Here is a 15,866-nt window from a genome sequence, read left to right on the forward strand (position 1 = left end):
GTGACTCACATGAAGGACCAGTGTGCTTCTCGTCACCCGGTCCACAGGCTTGTAGAGCAGGGCTGTGGAGAGACAGACATAGTGAGAAATGCCTGCTCTGAGAGAAAGAAGAACATGTGTTAGCCAGTGGGAGCTGCAAGAGGAGGGATGGGCAGCCCCAGTCTCCAGTGGCCCTAACCACCTCTCTGTGCAGTGAAGAAGCCAAATCCAGAGCGTCCACCTGCCACACTCTGAGCTTTAAGTCCAATACATTAATATCCATGCAGAGCTGCCGGTCAGGCTGAAGCCGCACATCTTACTCTGTGACCACCATAACAAGGGCTCAGTGTTGATGCTCCTGCCACCTGGGGCTGAAGAAGAAGGATGCCGAGGGCCTGATTTTGGATGGAGATTTACTTCCAGCCTGGGAGGTACCATGGAAGCAGACCAGCACACTGTTCTGGGTGCCCATGCCCATCTACCCCTGGATGTTTTGCAGCCTGATTCTGAGAAGCACACGGGCCAGTTCAGATGTGGACACAGCTGTCAGTCTGACAGGTGCTCTGTCAGAACCAGCAAAGGCACATCCAGGCTCCAGAGGTGCAGGAGCCACAGCCAGCCTTGGCCTACTGTGCTTTTGACATGATGGTGAACACAAGCCACCATAGGACTAGACACTTAAGGTGTGTTCCAACACATGTCAGGTACATTTTTGCACATGATTCCCAAGGCCAGGTGAGCATTCACTGCCATCTTCCTGAGAACTAGAACCATATCTACTGTTCCCTGTGAGGGGGCATAGCTATTTGCACTCTCCTAACAATCCAAGGTAAGCAGTGACTTATTCCTGACACTGTTCTTAGATCTGTGTATAGAGGTTAAATTCAACCCTGCCCAGCTGCCTAGAACTTATACCCACTTTATGCTCCATACCCACTACTCATCTGCTACAGTTTGAATGTGTCCCTATTTCATGTGTTGAAAATTTAAGATCTGAAATTACACATTACTGGGACCTGGCTGGATTAGGAGGCTCTACCTTATACACAGATTCACAGACTGATGGTTATGGAAGGAATTATCACAGTGAACTCTTCCTGGCACGCCTGTGTCTGTGTCACATGTGATGTCCTTTGCTGTCTTGGGACTCTGTGGAGAGCACCTGCTAGTAAGACCTTTAGTGGATGCAGCTGCCTGATCTTCGTCCTTTCAACCTATAGAATTGTGAGTCAAATAAGCCTTTATTCCTTATCAGTTACTTGATATATGGCATTCAGCTACAGCAACAGAAAACAAGCTAATATCTCATATAAAAGAGGGGAGAATATAGTCCCTCTTGTAGGACAACTGGGATGCCACAGTTTTGTTTATACAGGAAGGTGGGGAGAAAAGAGAAGGGAGGGCAGGAGATTGTTTAGGCTGGCCTCAAACTTGCAATCTTCCTCCCTCAGTCGTCTGAGTAGCTGGGATTATACATGTGGGCCAGTATTCCTGGCACAATGATGTTTTTTCCTTCCTCTTTTATCCAGTAGTACTAGGGTATTATGATTTAGATTTGAAATGTCCCCCCAAAACTCAGCTGATGGATTTTAGAGAAGTGACTGGATCACAAGAGCTCTAACTTCAAGTGGCTTCATCTACTGCTAAGATCATGATGGCAGTACTGGGATGTAACAGAAATAGGTGGTGGGGCCTCGCTGAAGGGAGAGGATCATGCAGGCACCATTTGGGAGGCTCTGCTCACCAGTCCCTTCCTCTCTGGCTTTCTGCTTCCTGGCTGCCATGAGGTAAGCAGCTTTGCTCTCCCACACCCTTTAGTCATGATGTTGTCTCCCACCTCAGACCCACAGCAAAAGCAGCAGCTGACCACAGCCTGAAGCCTCTGAAAATGCAACTCAACAAATCTTTCTTCCCTTAAGTTGCTCTTCTTAGGAATTGAACCCAGGGCCTCAAAAATGCCAGATAAGCACTTTATCACTGAGTTACATCCCTGATCCTCTTTTTCATTTTGAGACAAGGTCTTGTTATGTTGCCCGGTCTGGCATCAACCTTGTGGCCCTCCTGCTTCAGCCTTCTGAGTAGCTGGGATTGCAGATGTGTATAAGGCATTTAGCTTATAATCACATTTTAAATGTCTGGCAGTGATTAGTTTGTGAGTGCTAATTTCTATGATTTTTCCTGGTTGCTACTGTTGTTGGCAAAATGATACTGACTGCATTCTTCCCACTATACCATGTCCAGAGCTGCTCTTTCCTTATCCCCATTCTCATTATATGAAGTTTATAACAGGAAACATGCTGGGGGTAACCCAACTAGGTCTTATGTCTGGTTTTCTAGCAACATCTGTGCTGGCAGTGGCCACCTCTACAAAGGAACAAAGAGGGCTCTGCATGGAGAACTCACTTTCCAAAGAGTTCTTGGTTGCTGGATCCTTGGCATCTTTGTTGCTTCTGGCTCTCAGGTTCTGCAGAGAGAAAAGCATGTGTTCACACAGGACAACTGAAGCAGCTTTGACATGACAGAGTTCATGGTCAGGGACTTTTAGCCAAAAGCTCAACCTTCGTTTCAGCTGAGGATACAGCTCAGTGGCACAGTGCCCGCCTGGTAAGCATGAGGTCCTGAGTTCTATCCCTGGTATCAAAAAAAAAAAAAAAAAAAAGGCTCAGCCTTATCTCCCCAGAAAGAACCCCCAGGGCAGCAAACCTCAGGGGGTGCATATGAGTTGCCAAATAAATCCAGAAGCTGGACAGAAACCCAAGAGCAGCTGAGCATAAAAGACACCTAGGATGAATCATCAGGTCATATAGGACAGGATTTCTCAACCTTAGCACTGTGGACATTTGAAGGTAGGAATTCCCTGTCCTATGTGGCTGGCCCCTACACTTCACAATGCTGAGCAAGCATCCCTCACCTCTACTATAGGTGCAGTAGTATCCCAGCTTCCTGTATGCAACTAAAGATATCTCTAGACTGCCAAAGTTGCCCTTGGTTAAGAAATTCTGACCTGAAGAATTCTGCAAATAGAAGCAGACTGGCTACTCAAAGCAGTTCAACAGCATGCAGGGGGCTAATCATTCAGAAAAACTCAATTTTGATGACAACCAGAGCAAACCCACCACCATCTACACCAACACTAGATTTTACTTCCACCCACCCTCCTGGGTGGAAATGTAAAACATACTTGTTAAAGGTGTGCAAATGTACTTGCTATGAAATAAGGTGCTAAAATTCCTAGGGCAAGAGGAGGGTATGTTAATGGAGAGGCTATTTTGACACAACTGCATCAAAGGCATCACTGACTTAGTCCAAAGTACCAAGAGAAATGAGGGTAAAGAATCCCTGTGTGCTTGAAACCATCTCTATGAAGCAGCTGCAAGGAATCCTAGTATTGTTTTTTTGTGTGTGTTAAGTTTTGTTTTTCAGGGGTTTTCTGGTATTTTTTTTTGAGACATGGTTTTGCTATCAGTTCAGGCTGGCCTTGAACTAACTTTGGAGCCTGGACTGGCTTAAACTTGCAGTGCTCCTCCTGCCTCAGTCTCTTAAGTGCTGGAATTACAGGCCTGCACCACCATACCTGGCAGTACTGGGTTCCTGAAAAAATGCATAACCAGCACAAAGACAGGCAGGGATTTTGGTACTTTTTTCCCCAATCTTATGGGCTGCAGAAAACTTGTTGGGAGAGACATTGTTGATAACCATTGTTGATAACCTTGTACTCTGTTTTACATCATGTGCTATGTCTATCCTTGGTTTTGACTGACAGCTTTGTTTTGCCATATTTGACTTTATTCCCCCCCCCCCAAAAAGTAATAAGAACTAAGGAGTAATAAAACCCAAAATGTGTAAATTTTGTTGTAAAAAAGAGAGGGAAAAAAAAAGAGCTCTAAAGGATACAACAGCAAGTGTGTTTAGGGGTGTTAAATAGCTGACCATATTAATGTTTTTGGTTGGATCACTATACACAACTGTTTGCAGTCTCACTGTTTGAATGTCCACTTTGTATGCTTTGATACTGTGATTTGAGCAACTATCTCTAAGATGATAATATGTAATCTATTAACTGGTGATTTCTTACCTTTTTTTTTTTTTTTGTAGTTCTGTATTACTTGTACCTTTACACCGCTTTGTTTTGTTTTGTTTTTTCTCTTTTTCCTTTTAAATAAAATTAAAAAAGAAAAGAAAAGAAAAGAAAACTTGTTGGGACCTAAAGATGGTGTCTTCTAACTCAATGGGGCCAAAACCCACTGTGCACGTTGGTGGCTTTTCTGAGAGTTTAATATCCTTTGTGAGGACTGTTCCTTCCTATACTTGACTCAGCAATTCCCAAAAGGTATAAGGGGGTGTGAGAGCTAAACAAGAGACTGCAGAAACCAGGTGCTGAGCTCACGTGAGCCTGGGAAACGGCCACACTTCATGTGCCCTTGGATAGCACAAGACACAAGCTTTGGGTCACATGCTGCCTCGAGGAGACTTAAGAGTTTGATTTAACCCCACATTTCCCAGGACTGGGGGTTTAGCTCAGTGGCATAAGTGCCTGGTAGGCAAGTGCAAGGTCATGAGTTAAATTCCTGGTACCCAAAAAAACAAAAACAAACCCCATTCTCCCCAAACTTACTTAAGTAACGGGTCCCTCCCTGAGCCCCTCGGTGCTGGGGATAAACTCAGGGACTCATGTGTGCTAGGCCAAGTGCTACACCTGCAGTTTGACAGAAGCTCATTTCATCTACCTTTATTCATCACAGAGGGGATGAGTGACTCCATCTGCCCCACCCCGCAGAACAGTGTGGACAACTCTGCTCTAACCTTGCACCCATCTTTCAGGACTGGTCCTAGAAGAAGATGAAGAGCCCTTATTTTTCTCTGCCCTGTAATTGAGGATGATACGCAAGCACCCCCAGGACACAATCCCTCACACCACCACATGGCTGTTGCTTCCTCTTCCTTGGGCTTGATTTTATCCTTTAGGCAGCTCCACCTTTTCTGTTTTTTCCCTGAACTGTGGCGGAGAAACGGTTCTGATGGTACAAAACCCATCAGGCTTCATAGAGGGCCAGTTTCTGCCTGGCCTTGAGTCACTAGCCACTCTCTGTATCTCAGCATGGATTTAAGATTGCCCACCCAAGCAGCTGGTGGATCCATGTCACAGTACCCTCCCCAGGTGACATCCCACCATGTTTTCCCCCTCCCTTAACAGAACTGTCCAAGTTGACTTGAATCTGGCCATTTAATTATAGTATATTCTAGGATCAGGTCTTTGATTTGTCAGGGTCTCTTGGCATTCTGGGCCAAAATTCTATCTGATAAGGGTGTGGGGGCTTGCTGATTTAATGAAGAACAGAATGGACTGAATGCTGGGGTAGAGGGGGTGTTGATAAGGTGGGAAGCACGGAGCTAGTGCACTCAGATCCTGTTACTGGAGCACTAGACAGGGAGCTTGGCACCCCATAGGCTTGGCAAGAACAGTACGGCAAAGTTATTACTGTGGAAGAAAATCAGAGCCTGGAATCCTGATGCCCAGCCCCTGTGATAAGTGATAAAACAGTATGAAGTCTCCTGAACAAAGCCCAGGTGTGACAATCAAAGTCTTCCTACCAGTACAAGAGACTGACCCACTCTCTTTTTCTTTTCTTTCCTTCCTTTTTAATGCCTTTGCTTTTCAATTAAAAAATTTTTTAGTAAATTAAGTTTATTGGTACATTTTAGGTAAACATAATGATCACATTCATCACAGGGTATCTGTACCTGTACATCATATATCTTGATCCCCCCCGCATTCTTCTTCCCTTTAATCCCTGTTCTAATGCTGCCGTTCTCGTAGAGATTTTTCCACCTAAATCCTTGTTTGGTGGGGGAAAGGCCAAGTCAGAAATCAAGGCTGTGAAGAGTGACAGTCATCCAAAGAGTGGTAACACCCCCTAAGAGAGGAAAACATCCCCCACCCCGGTTGGTATCAGTCTTGCAGATACAGAATGGGGAAGAGTGAGAAGAAACTGCTAGAGAAACAGAGACCCAGGAGTGCTGCTAGGCTCTGCTCCTGGCTTGGTCACCAGCCTCCCGAACGGTGTACTCATCTCTGTAATTGAGGGACTCTTTTGAGGGTCCAGGTACTAACACTCCACAGTTTGAAGCTTCAGTCCTTTTGAAGCTAAATGCAAACAAGGAGACAGTGACCCCCAGCCCCAACCCCAAGCTCTCAGTGGACAGTTCTAACCAGGAGCTTTCTTTCCCAGGAGGGATCAATGTTGTAGCAACACAAACCCTCACTGTCTGGTGCTACTACTCAGTGTTCCCAGCTCTCAAGGCCACTGGTAGATGGAAAGGGAAACAGAGCAGAACAACTCCCATCAGTTTTCAGTGACAAGATGCAGATTGTGCTCAGGACTCACTCCCATGATAAGACAAGGGGTCAGAATTATATGCGCTGTTCAATGCAGACAGATGGTGTACGAGAGTATCTGGCAATGTGGCTGCTACAGTTCAAAAATGTCTTCTAAAAGTTCCCTCGAAGTATGCTCACAGTATTTGAAGGTGATGTCTTTGGGAAATGAGTAGGATTAGATGAGGTCATGAGGGTGGGGCTCCATGAAGGCACTACTGGCTTTGTGACAGAAAGGAGAGGGACCTAAGCTGTTAGGTTTGCACTGTGCTACAGTGGGATGTATTTTGCCAAGTAATGATGCAGCAGATAGAGCTCTACGTGCTAAGACTTCTATCCTTCAGAACCGTGAACCTAAATAAACTTCTGTTCTTTACCCTGTCTTACATAGTTTGCTAATTGCAAGGTAAATCGGGCCCCCACACTAGCTAGCCCCTGGTATCAGGTCTCAGCCCACGGGGAGTCAGGATGCTCAGTTGGCTGTTCCTCCTGTCTGGTTACATGAGCACTGTAGGCGTGGGGCTATGAAACAAACCCAGTGGCCTCTGGGATCAGAGATAGGGTTGATGACCAGATCTTGATTTGTATGTATTGTCCTCCTAGGTCACATTCTCCCAACAACCAGCCTAAAACAGCCACTGCAGGAGGTGAAAATCATAGGTGGGAGTTGGCAGTGCTTCTGTCTGCACAGCACCAAGACATTTGTTACCTCAGAGATCTCTGCAAACTGAGCGTTGGCCTGGCAGCACTTTTCTGCCATTTCCATGGCAACTCCATAGTTGTCCACAAAGGCCCGGTACACACCCAGCTGGCTGGCCTGCAAGGAAGGAAAAGAGTGTGGGACAGATGTGGGCAGATGCAGGACAGGTGCTGTTGTTGCCCATCTTTCTGAGGACGGAGCTCCTGTGCACCCAGCTCTGGATAAAGTCCAGGTACAGCAGACAGTGCACAGGCTGCAGAAACCTCAGCTCTTCTGTGCTGTTCACTCCCACCTGCTTCCCTTCCCCACGCACTGAACACGCATCTCTCTCCTAAAATGACATGTTGAGAAGTGACTCAGACACAGGCAGGTAATGGCTCCCTTCCAGGGCTGCTTATTCCTCCTACCCCACTGGCTTAAAAGGTACCAGCTGAAGTTTGAGGTAGTAAGTTGGTAAGTGAATTAGAACAAGCTTGATCTTTGTTCTTTTTTTTTTTTTTTTTTTGTCTTTTTCGTTTTTTATCGATACCAGGGATTGAACTCACGACCGCCTGCTTGCCAGGCAGGTGCTTATGCCGCTGAGCTAAATCCCCAGAACAAACTTGATCTTAATACCGATGAGATTAAGAGGCACCTTCCCATTCTGGCTGCAGGAATCCAACCTGGACATGGGGCTCCTGGGGCCACAGTGTTCTGTTCATATCTGATCCCCTCAGTTAGTTATGGAATATTTTGTCTGGCTGCCCATGAACAGAAGCTCCTGCTGCCCTGACTCTAGCCTGTCCTAGACCTGGTGGGGCTGCCCAGATGGCACGCTGCACAGCTGGCAGGCAGGAAACCTGCCAGCTATAAGGCAAGAGGCATTCTGATTATCCTTTATTAAATTACAGGTATTAGCACAGTGTCTCTGCACTGAGCCTCTTGCTCAAACACATACTCAACTGAGCTACAACTCCCATGGGTAGGTGTACAGCACCACCATCATTTCTTGAGCTTCACCTTACTTTTTCTCAGTAAGGAGAAACCAGTCTTCATCACTAGCAAATCCAGGCCTGGATGATTAAGGGGAGACCCACTGGCCAAGCCAGAGCTTCCCACTGCAGTTAACTGGAAGCTGGAAGCCAGAGGCATTTACTATGCCTGTGCTGAACCTAAATTTCATTTCCACATGCATTTGCATTTATATTGAATTTTATGTTTCTACAGACAACAATCTCAGACACTGGGTTACCCAGGGCCCACGGGGAAGTCAGGCCTGCTCTTCTAGCTGCACTTCCTGTAAGAGAGCTATGCAGTGTCTGAGTAAGAACACTGGCTAGAAGATGACGTCCTGCTCAGATTCCCCCACAATGGCCAACGCAGAGAAGCTGCTGTATCCTTGAGTTCCCGGTTCTTCATTGGCACAATGATGAGATCTGGAGTGTTTCTTTCTTTCCCTCCACTCTCCTTTATGAGTAGATTCACCAAAACTAAGGCCTCGCTTAGAAACCCTACCCCCATAACCACAAATAATCAGACACAAGACTATGCTCTGCAGGTGGTATTCCATGTGCATGTCTGCACATGACAAATACATGAGCAGACACATATAAAAAAAAGTGGCAGATGGTTAGTGGGGCAAGGATCAAGAATGCTGTGCTGCTTTAGAGAACATGGGCAGGATCACGACAGCCCTTGGAAGAGGAGATGACAAAGTACAGTCTAGATGGTCTTGGGAAGAGGAACCTTTTTGTGACTTCTCCCTCCTGCCCAAAGCGCTCACTTTTCCAGGTGTGAGAAGTCTGAGAAATTCATTTCAACATTTTTAGCCAACCAGAAACCTGAGCTACCCTGGCAGAGCCATGATGGGAGATTCTGTGCCTCCAGATATGAAGCAGTGAGAAAGTCAGACCCACTGCTGTGCAGTGTTCTTCCCCAGAAACATAGAACCTAAATCAACTCCGAGGAAACCTCAAACTGGCCTGCACCCTTTAAAAAAATGTTGGTCACAGATGAGCCAAGTATAGCAGCCTAAAGAAATGTGACTGCCAAGTATATGACACAACCCTGACCTGGATCCTTAATTAGATAGCAAAAATGGCTATAAAGAATACAATCACTAACTTGCAGGAAATTTGCATAGGGACAGCATATTAAGTAACACTGTCACATCGATGTGAAATCTCCTGAATGTGACAAATTGTACTGTGAGTTAGAGAAAAGAATGTCCTTGCTCTTAGCAAAAAACATAATGAAGTATTTAAAGGCAGAAGCTAAGATGTCTGCAAATTACTCTCATACATAAAGGGAAAAAAGTGCGGGTATGTACGTATGTGTGTGTGCACGGGAGCATGCACAAAGGACATAATGTAAATGTGACAAAATGTTTCAATCAGTGTATGCGAGTGAAGAAGATATTAAAGAATTTTTGTACTATCCTTGAAATTCTTCTGACTTATCTAAATAGATTAAAGAAATACAAAATAAAGCTGATAAAATTTCTTCTTGGAGGAGTATCATGCATAGTGCAAATAAACTGGTACAGCCCCACAAGACAGGATGGTAAAGGTGGGTTTATCAAGCCTTCTGTATATGCATGAGGCGCCGGGCTCAAGAGGCTCCAAGAAAAAGCCATGCTCCATGGTCCTGCTACCACTGAGGCTGGATGCCCCCTGGTGAGCCTGCTACTGTGGGCCTAGAGGAGAAGCAGCCATGCCCCCAGTGAACCCATTGCTACCATCGGGGAAGCATCTGTGAGCTGCTGCCTCATGCCTCTCCACCATCCTGGGAGCCTCAGATCAGAAGAACCCAGGGGCTTAGCCCAATCCCCTGCACCATAGGACAGGCAGCCAATGCAAGAAGCATCCAGGACTCAGCAACCAGCTGATTTGGAGGAACATAAGAAAATGTCAAGACAAAAGAGCGCAATCTCAGACCACCAGCCCACCCAGAACAAGTCCAGAAGACACAGACACAAAAGAAATTAGAAGCCACACACCTGAAATTTCTGCAATAACAACCAAAGAAACAACTTAGTACTTACATTAGTGGGTTATTTTATTTTTATGTTTTTTGGCTTTTTGAGATAGGGTCTTAGTATGCTGTTCAGGCTGGCCTTGAGCTTACTTTGTAGCCCAGGCTGGTCCTGTACTCACAATAATCTTCCTGCCTCAGCTTCTCAAGTGCGTCACGGCACCCAGCTAGTGCTTATATTGTTTAATTAGTTTTGCATGCCTATATCTCACCCAGAACAAGTCCAGGAGAAAAACACATAAGAGGCAATTAGAAGTCACACACTTGAAATTTCTGAAATGATAACAACTGAAATAAAGAAACAACTTAATGCTTATATTGTTTGATTAACTTTGCATGCCCATATCTGATAGTCTGAGCAACTGTTTAGAGGGTAACAATGCACAATATAGTAATTGTTGTGCATTTCCTACTACCTTGTTTTTGAAACCAACTGTTCTCATTTTTTTTATTGTTTTCGTTTATTCTCTTTAAAATAAAAATTAAGATAGACAGACAGACACAAAAAAAGAAGAGGCTCCAAAGCTGGGGCAGGGCATGGTGAACACCTTGAACCCTAGACTTTCCCAACTGTCAGGCCTGATGAAGTAAGGCTAGGCTTGGGGAGTCCCCAGTACTAAGCCCAGGTTGAAGTCACATGACTATTCCGTGCATAATGACTGGAGAATGACTTCCGCCTACAGCCTCAGCCCCTCTCCCCACTCTTCCTATTATAGCATCTAATGCATGAAGCACCAAGGACAGCAGAGAGGCCAGAAGAAACTTTCCAACTGAAGTTCCAGTGTTCATCGGATTATTAAAATTTAAAAAGTTTCCAAGTGATCCTGGAATGTTATTCTAAGGAAAGAGCTGGTTATGGCTTTTTCTCTGAAAACATGGAACTCCATTTTTTTTCTGGATGGCTGCTGGTTGAGTCCAATCCATTGGGTATAAAACTGATGACACATCACAGAGAGCGCCAAATTTGGGGGAGGGTTTCAAACACAAGGGACACCTGCATCAACATACTCCTGTACTCTGGTTGTGGGAAAAGTCTCAAGATGTGAGAATATGGACCTCATCCGTCCTTCAGGCCTTGGCTTCAGCCTGCAGTCCAGTGTGCCTGCAGTCCCAGGAAGCAGAGGGAGGGGACTGCTGAAAGGAAAGCCACACCCTGGAGTGCTCCAGCCCAGACAGAAAACAAGGTGAGGCCAGAGTCGGCACAAGGTTATATGGGTGGGCCCAGAAGGCTGGGGCTGGTGCCCAGCTTGTCAGTAACATGGGGTTTTGTGTACATAGAGAGATGCACGCTTGGGTCGCCCTTCCTTCTGAAACATTTGTTTCCCTTGGGTTCGAGAATGTTCCAGGAAAAAACTATGTGCATGGAGGCCTGGGCAACCCCAGAATAACACTAGGAAATCTTCAGATAGATAAGGGCCACACAGCTTGCCTGGCATTTGCCTTCTAGTAGCTCTATCAGGACAGGGGAGGGTCTCTGGTGGGCAACAGTTACACTCAGAGCTCCCTCCTGCAATCTCTTCTTGGTTTCCTATTTTAGACTTGGAAATGAGCCATTACACATGCTGGACCACAAATGATGATCCCATAGTCCCTACCAGAGTTGGCGCCTTCAGAGTTTCCTTTTGGACAAATTCTACCTCTGTGTCTAAGTGCGCATCCAGACTTAGTAACTGTCCTGGCACAGCCTAACCAATATCAGGAATAAGGGCTGGGAGCAAGGGCCTGGCCTTGATTCCTCCCACTGAAAAGAAAAAATAAAATAAAAAAAGAAAAAGGAAAGTTGGTCTTTCATCCTCTAATGTGAAGGTGACTCTTAAAAGCAGCATCCTTGGGTCCTCTTGGCTGCAGGGGTCAGTGGGTGGCCAGACAGGCCTCTGACCCACTTTCCTGGCTGGCTTCTCCACCTCTGGGGAAATGGATGAAGATCCCATAGTTAGTTTACAAATACTCCTGGTCAGACTTGTCTCACCAAGTTCTTCAAGAAATTCTTATGCTGTCATTTAACACTACCTGTTCTTTGGTTTTATAAGCCCTCTTCAAAGCAGGAAAATGTATGCTACTTTTTTTTTTTTTTGAAAAGTGACCTATCCATCTTCCCCATCTTCTTGCTATCCAGTTCTGAAGATGACCTGCCTCAGAGGGCTACGTCTGTGGAGGTAAGATGAGGTCATACCTTCTATTCCATCTGCATCAGAGCAGAGTCCAGTTCTGTACCAGACATACAACACAAGGCTGTCTTCTGCTCCACAGTCCCTTGTGGAGGTCCCTACTAACCTGCTTCTGCATTTCTCCACCTTTTCACAGGATGTGTCCTGATTCTTGCAAGGCATAAGGATGTCACTGTGAAGGTGTTTAGATTAAACTTGATTCTCCAGATTCCAAGAACAGCTGCCTGAGGAGCTGAGGGCTACACAAATGTCCTAAGTTTATCATTTTTCTATAGATCCTTTAGTTCCTATGGGCAAATTTCCAAACACCTTGATTTTTATGCCCAAGTCTCTTACTCAACAACAAAAATTCTCCAAGACATTCAAGGAAATTTAATTCAGATAAGTGCAAAAATGAAATAAAGCACGAAGTCCCTCAGTAATCACAGAGAACTACTAAAACTGTAGCCTCTTATATAAAAGGCATTTGCATGCAATATTTGCATGGAATACTGCACATAGTATTTGCATGTAATATAAATCCTTATACCCCTCAATGTCACACCCAAGGACCCTCAAAGAGACTGGGAACTTGGAGCAAAACTGGTTGAAAATATAAAACAGAGTTCACTGGATTCCAGCTGGGGTTAAAATGCTTCCCTTGGTTTTTCTCTTTCTACAATCTGCTCCTTGATCTTCACTAAGACATGCAGGCTCACATTCTTAATGTCTCCTTGGCGTCTTGGTATCTCCTTGTGGGCACACACCCACAGATTGCAGGACAGGCCTAGTCCCTGCCCAGCCACCCTACATCCCCAAGTGCCCAGCATACTTCAAGACATGTACCAGCTTCTGGAAGAGGTCTCCCACCCTTTGCTGGTGACTCCACTGCTGCACACGAGGGAGGAGCCCATCATAGAACTCTTTGTGAATCTCATAGAGCTCAGGCACTTTAAAGAAGATGGTCTCAATCTGCTGGCTGGTCAGCACAGGCTGAGAAGTGGTAGCAGCTGCTTTCAAAGGCTTCATGGGCTGGAAGAAGACACATGTTGGGTGGCACAGGTGAATGGGTATACCATATGTTAGGTGCCTGGCATGACAGTAGGTCACCATGGTTATATGACATATATACCTCTCTTTTTTTATTGCTAGGACTGAACCCAGAACCTTGGGCAAGCTAGACAAGCACTGTACCAATGAGGGTCATCCCCAGTCCTTAAATTAAAAGTTAGCAACTGAGTTTTCCACAGGCCCTTAGGGAGGTCACACTTCGACAGAGGTGGACTGTTCTGACCCTCCCACAGGTGTAGGGATGACTCCGGCAGGGTAGGTGTACCCAGGCTCCCAAGGTAATCTGGGAAGCAGAGAGATACCCTTAGGGTGAAGGCCCAACTCAGTCCCCTCCCTCCTCCAACCTCACCAGCAGCAGTGCCTCTAGGTGGCTCAGGTAAGTCTCCTCACTGGCCAGGATTCCAGACAGGACCCATTTTCTCATCTCCAGGCCTTTTTCCAAATCCAGTTCACTCTGCAGAATGAGAGAGATAGAAGTCAGGCCCGGGGGAGGGGGTGGAGTAGGGTACTTGCATTAGCTCCCTTGGGGAGTAAGACGGCATGTCAACCTTTGGACTAAGCCCTGGAGACGGTTATACCTGGAAGGAAAAGGGAAGCATGAGCGGTTTGGCACGTACTCAGGTTGCCATGGTGAAAATGAAGTATCTGGAGAGTCATCCAGCAAAGTTGAGGGCTACCCTTTGGTCTTGATTCATCAGGAAATAGGAAGCTTGGTGCTGAGAAGGCTGTAGGGCCTCCATCCATCCATCCATCCATCCATCCATCCATCCGAGCCTAGTGCCTGAGACCAGGAGGTAGCTGGCTTAACCCAGTGAAGGAAGAAAAGACATGACCTGAGGTGGGTATAGCATAGAGAGCTCCAGGAGAGGCTGAACCTGATGTAAGGGAGCACTGGAGCCCACTGCACTGCTACCCCTATACCTGCCACAGCACAAGCATGCCACTGCCCACTCCTTTCCTGCTGCCTTCCTTGCCTGGACTCTGACTGCCACTGCTCACTGATTCTTGCACAGTGGGTAGCAACGCCTTCCTCTATGTACCCTCCCCTCCTGGCTGTGAGGGCTGTAGCTGGAGTGTGCTGCCACCTGCCCACAGGGAGCTCTGTCTCCCAGGTTCAAGGTTTTTGTCTCTAACCTTGCTTTCTAGACTCTGACTTGGTTGGCAGGATCCCTCTTGTAACTAAGTAGACTAGGACAGAGTCCTCCTTTCTATCATCCAATGAAGCTGTTGCTTTGCCCCCAAGAGACAGAGCTGACATGTTATTGATTACTGATGTAGGGGACAGAACCCACTCTCTGAGAGACCACTGGCCAATCCCAATTATAATGGCTCCAGGATCTGAATTGGGTCCCCTCACCAGATTCTTATGTTGAAGCCCTAAGTCCCAGTACTTCAGAATATTTACACTAGAATGAAAGCCATAGGAGAGGCCTTGAGCCAGTATGACTGCTGTTTTCCTAAGACACAGAGATGTGTAGAGAAGGCATGCAAAGACCCAGGGAGAAGCCTTTTCAAGTCATCTAACAGCCCAGGAGAGAGGCCCCAGAAGAAATTAACTATGTTGACTTCTTGATCTTGGATGTCCAGTGTCTAGTGCTGTGACAAGGTAAAATTTCTGTTGTTTAAGTCATCCAGCTTGTAGTCCTTTGTTATGGCAGCTCTAGCAAACCAATAGAGATGATGATGCCAGATGCAATAAAAGCTTTTAATTGATCTCCTTCCCACTGCCTGCTTTGATCCCTGGCCATGGGCAGTGTCAGAGGTTAGCTGTGCCCATGGCACTACCCTATGCCCAGCCATGGATCAACTGGTCCTGCCTGTAGTCAGTGGGAGATTCCAGTGTGGGAAGAGGCCTTGCATCTGTGGAAGATGACATAACATCCTTGCCACTTTTTTGCTGCTTTCTAGCATAAGGATAAACCTGAGACAACTCCACTATATAAGTCCCCAGACAAGGACCATTTCCTTGGCTTAAATTCCTGACCCACTCAAAAGAAATTACTGATTTGGACAGCTGATTTGGACACCCTACATATTTGTCTTAGTTACTTTTCTCTTGTTGCTGGGGCAAAATACCCGATGCCCAAAATGAAGGAAGGAAAGGTTTATTTAGCTTACAGTTTGTGGAGGTTTTAGTCAATAATCAGTTGGCTCCAAGGCAGGGTGGCATGGCAGCAGCAAACCAAAAGCAACATGAGCAAAAGAGGCAAAAGGGAAAAGCAACCCTCTTTTTCTTTCTTATACTGTATGCAGGCCCTGTGGCCTCAGACAAATGCTCTTCTATCCCTGCTCTAGTGAGGGTGCAGCACTCACCACCAATTCCAGCACTAGACAATGAACCAATCACAAACTCTACATTCTGATGCCTTTGAAAGGCCCACCTCTCCCATGACTGTAGAGGCTTTGGGGAGAATCCTGACAGAAACCATAACAGTACTGCTGATATCGCTGCTGCAGCATTCTCTCTGGTGGGTGGTCCTATGCTGTATAGCATCCCTGGCTTCAACCTTCCAGTTGTGAAAGTCACAAAGGTCTCTAGAAGTTGCCACATAAAGTGGGGACCAAATCATTCCCACAATGA

The 15,866-nt window shown here is 46.1% G+C and overlaps 1 protein-coding gene across 1 annotated transcript in view; it reads right to left on the reverse strand.

The window, feature by feature from the left end:
* The window catches only part of Bcr (BCR activator of RhoGEF and GTPase), a 142,192-nt gene that overhangs the window by 43,679 nt on the left and 82,647 nt on the right, over positions 1–15,866 (reverse strand). The window contains exons 3-7 of the mRNA XM_003477963.5: positions 13,635–13,739; positions 13,061–13,246; positions 7,065–7,172; positions 2,383–2,443; positions 10–62 (exon numbers count right to left, since the gene is read on the reverse strand). Of these exons, the coding sequence (XP_003478011.3) occupies positions 10–62; positions 2,383–2,443; positions 7,065–7,172; positions 13,061–13,246; positions 13,635–13,739 (513 nt within the window). The remainder of the gene's footprint in view (positions 1–9; positions 63–2,382; positions 2,444–7,064; positions 7,173–13,060; positions 13,247–13,634; positions 13,740–15,866) is intronic.

Source organism: Cavia porcellus, unplaced genomic scaffold (genome assembly GCF_034190915.1).
Source record: "Cavia porcellus strain 051 isolate PalLab524CR breed Dunkin Hartley unplaced genomic scaffold, mCavPor4.1 scaffold_16, whole genome shotgun sequence".
NCBI lineage: Eukaryota > Metazoa > Chordata > Mammalia > Rodentia > Caviidae > Cavia > Cavia porcellus.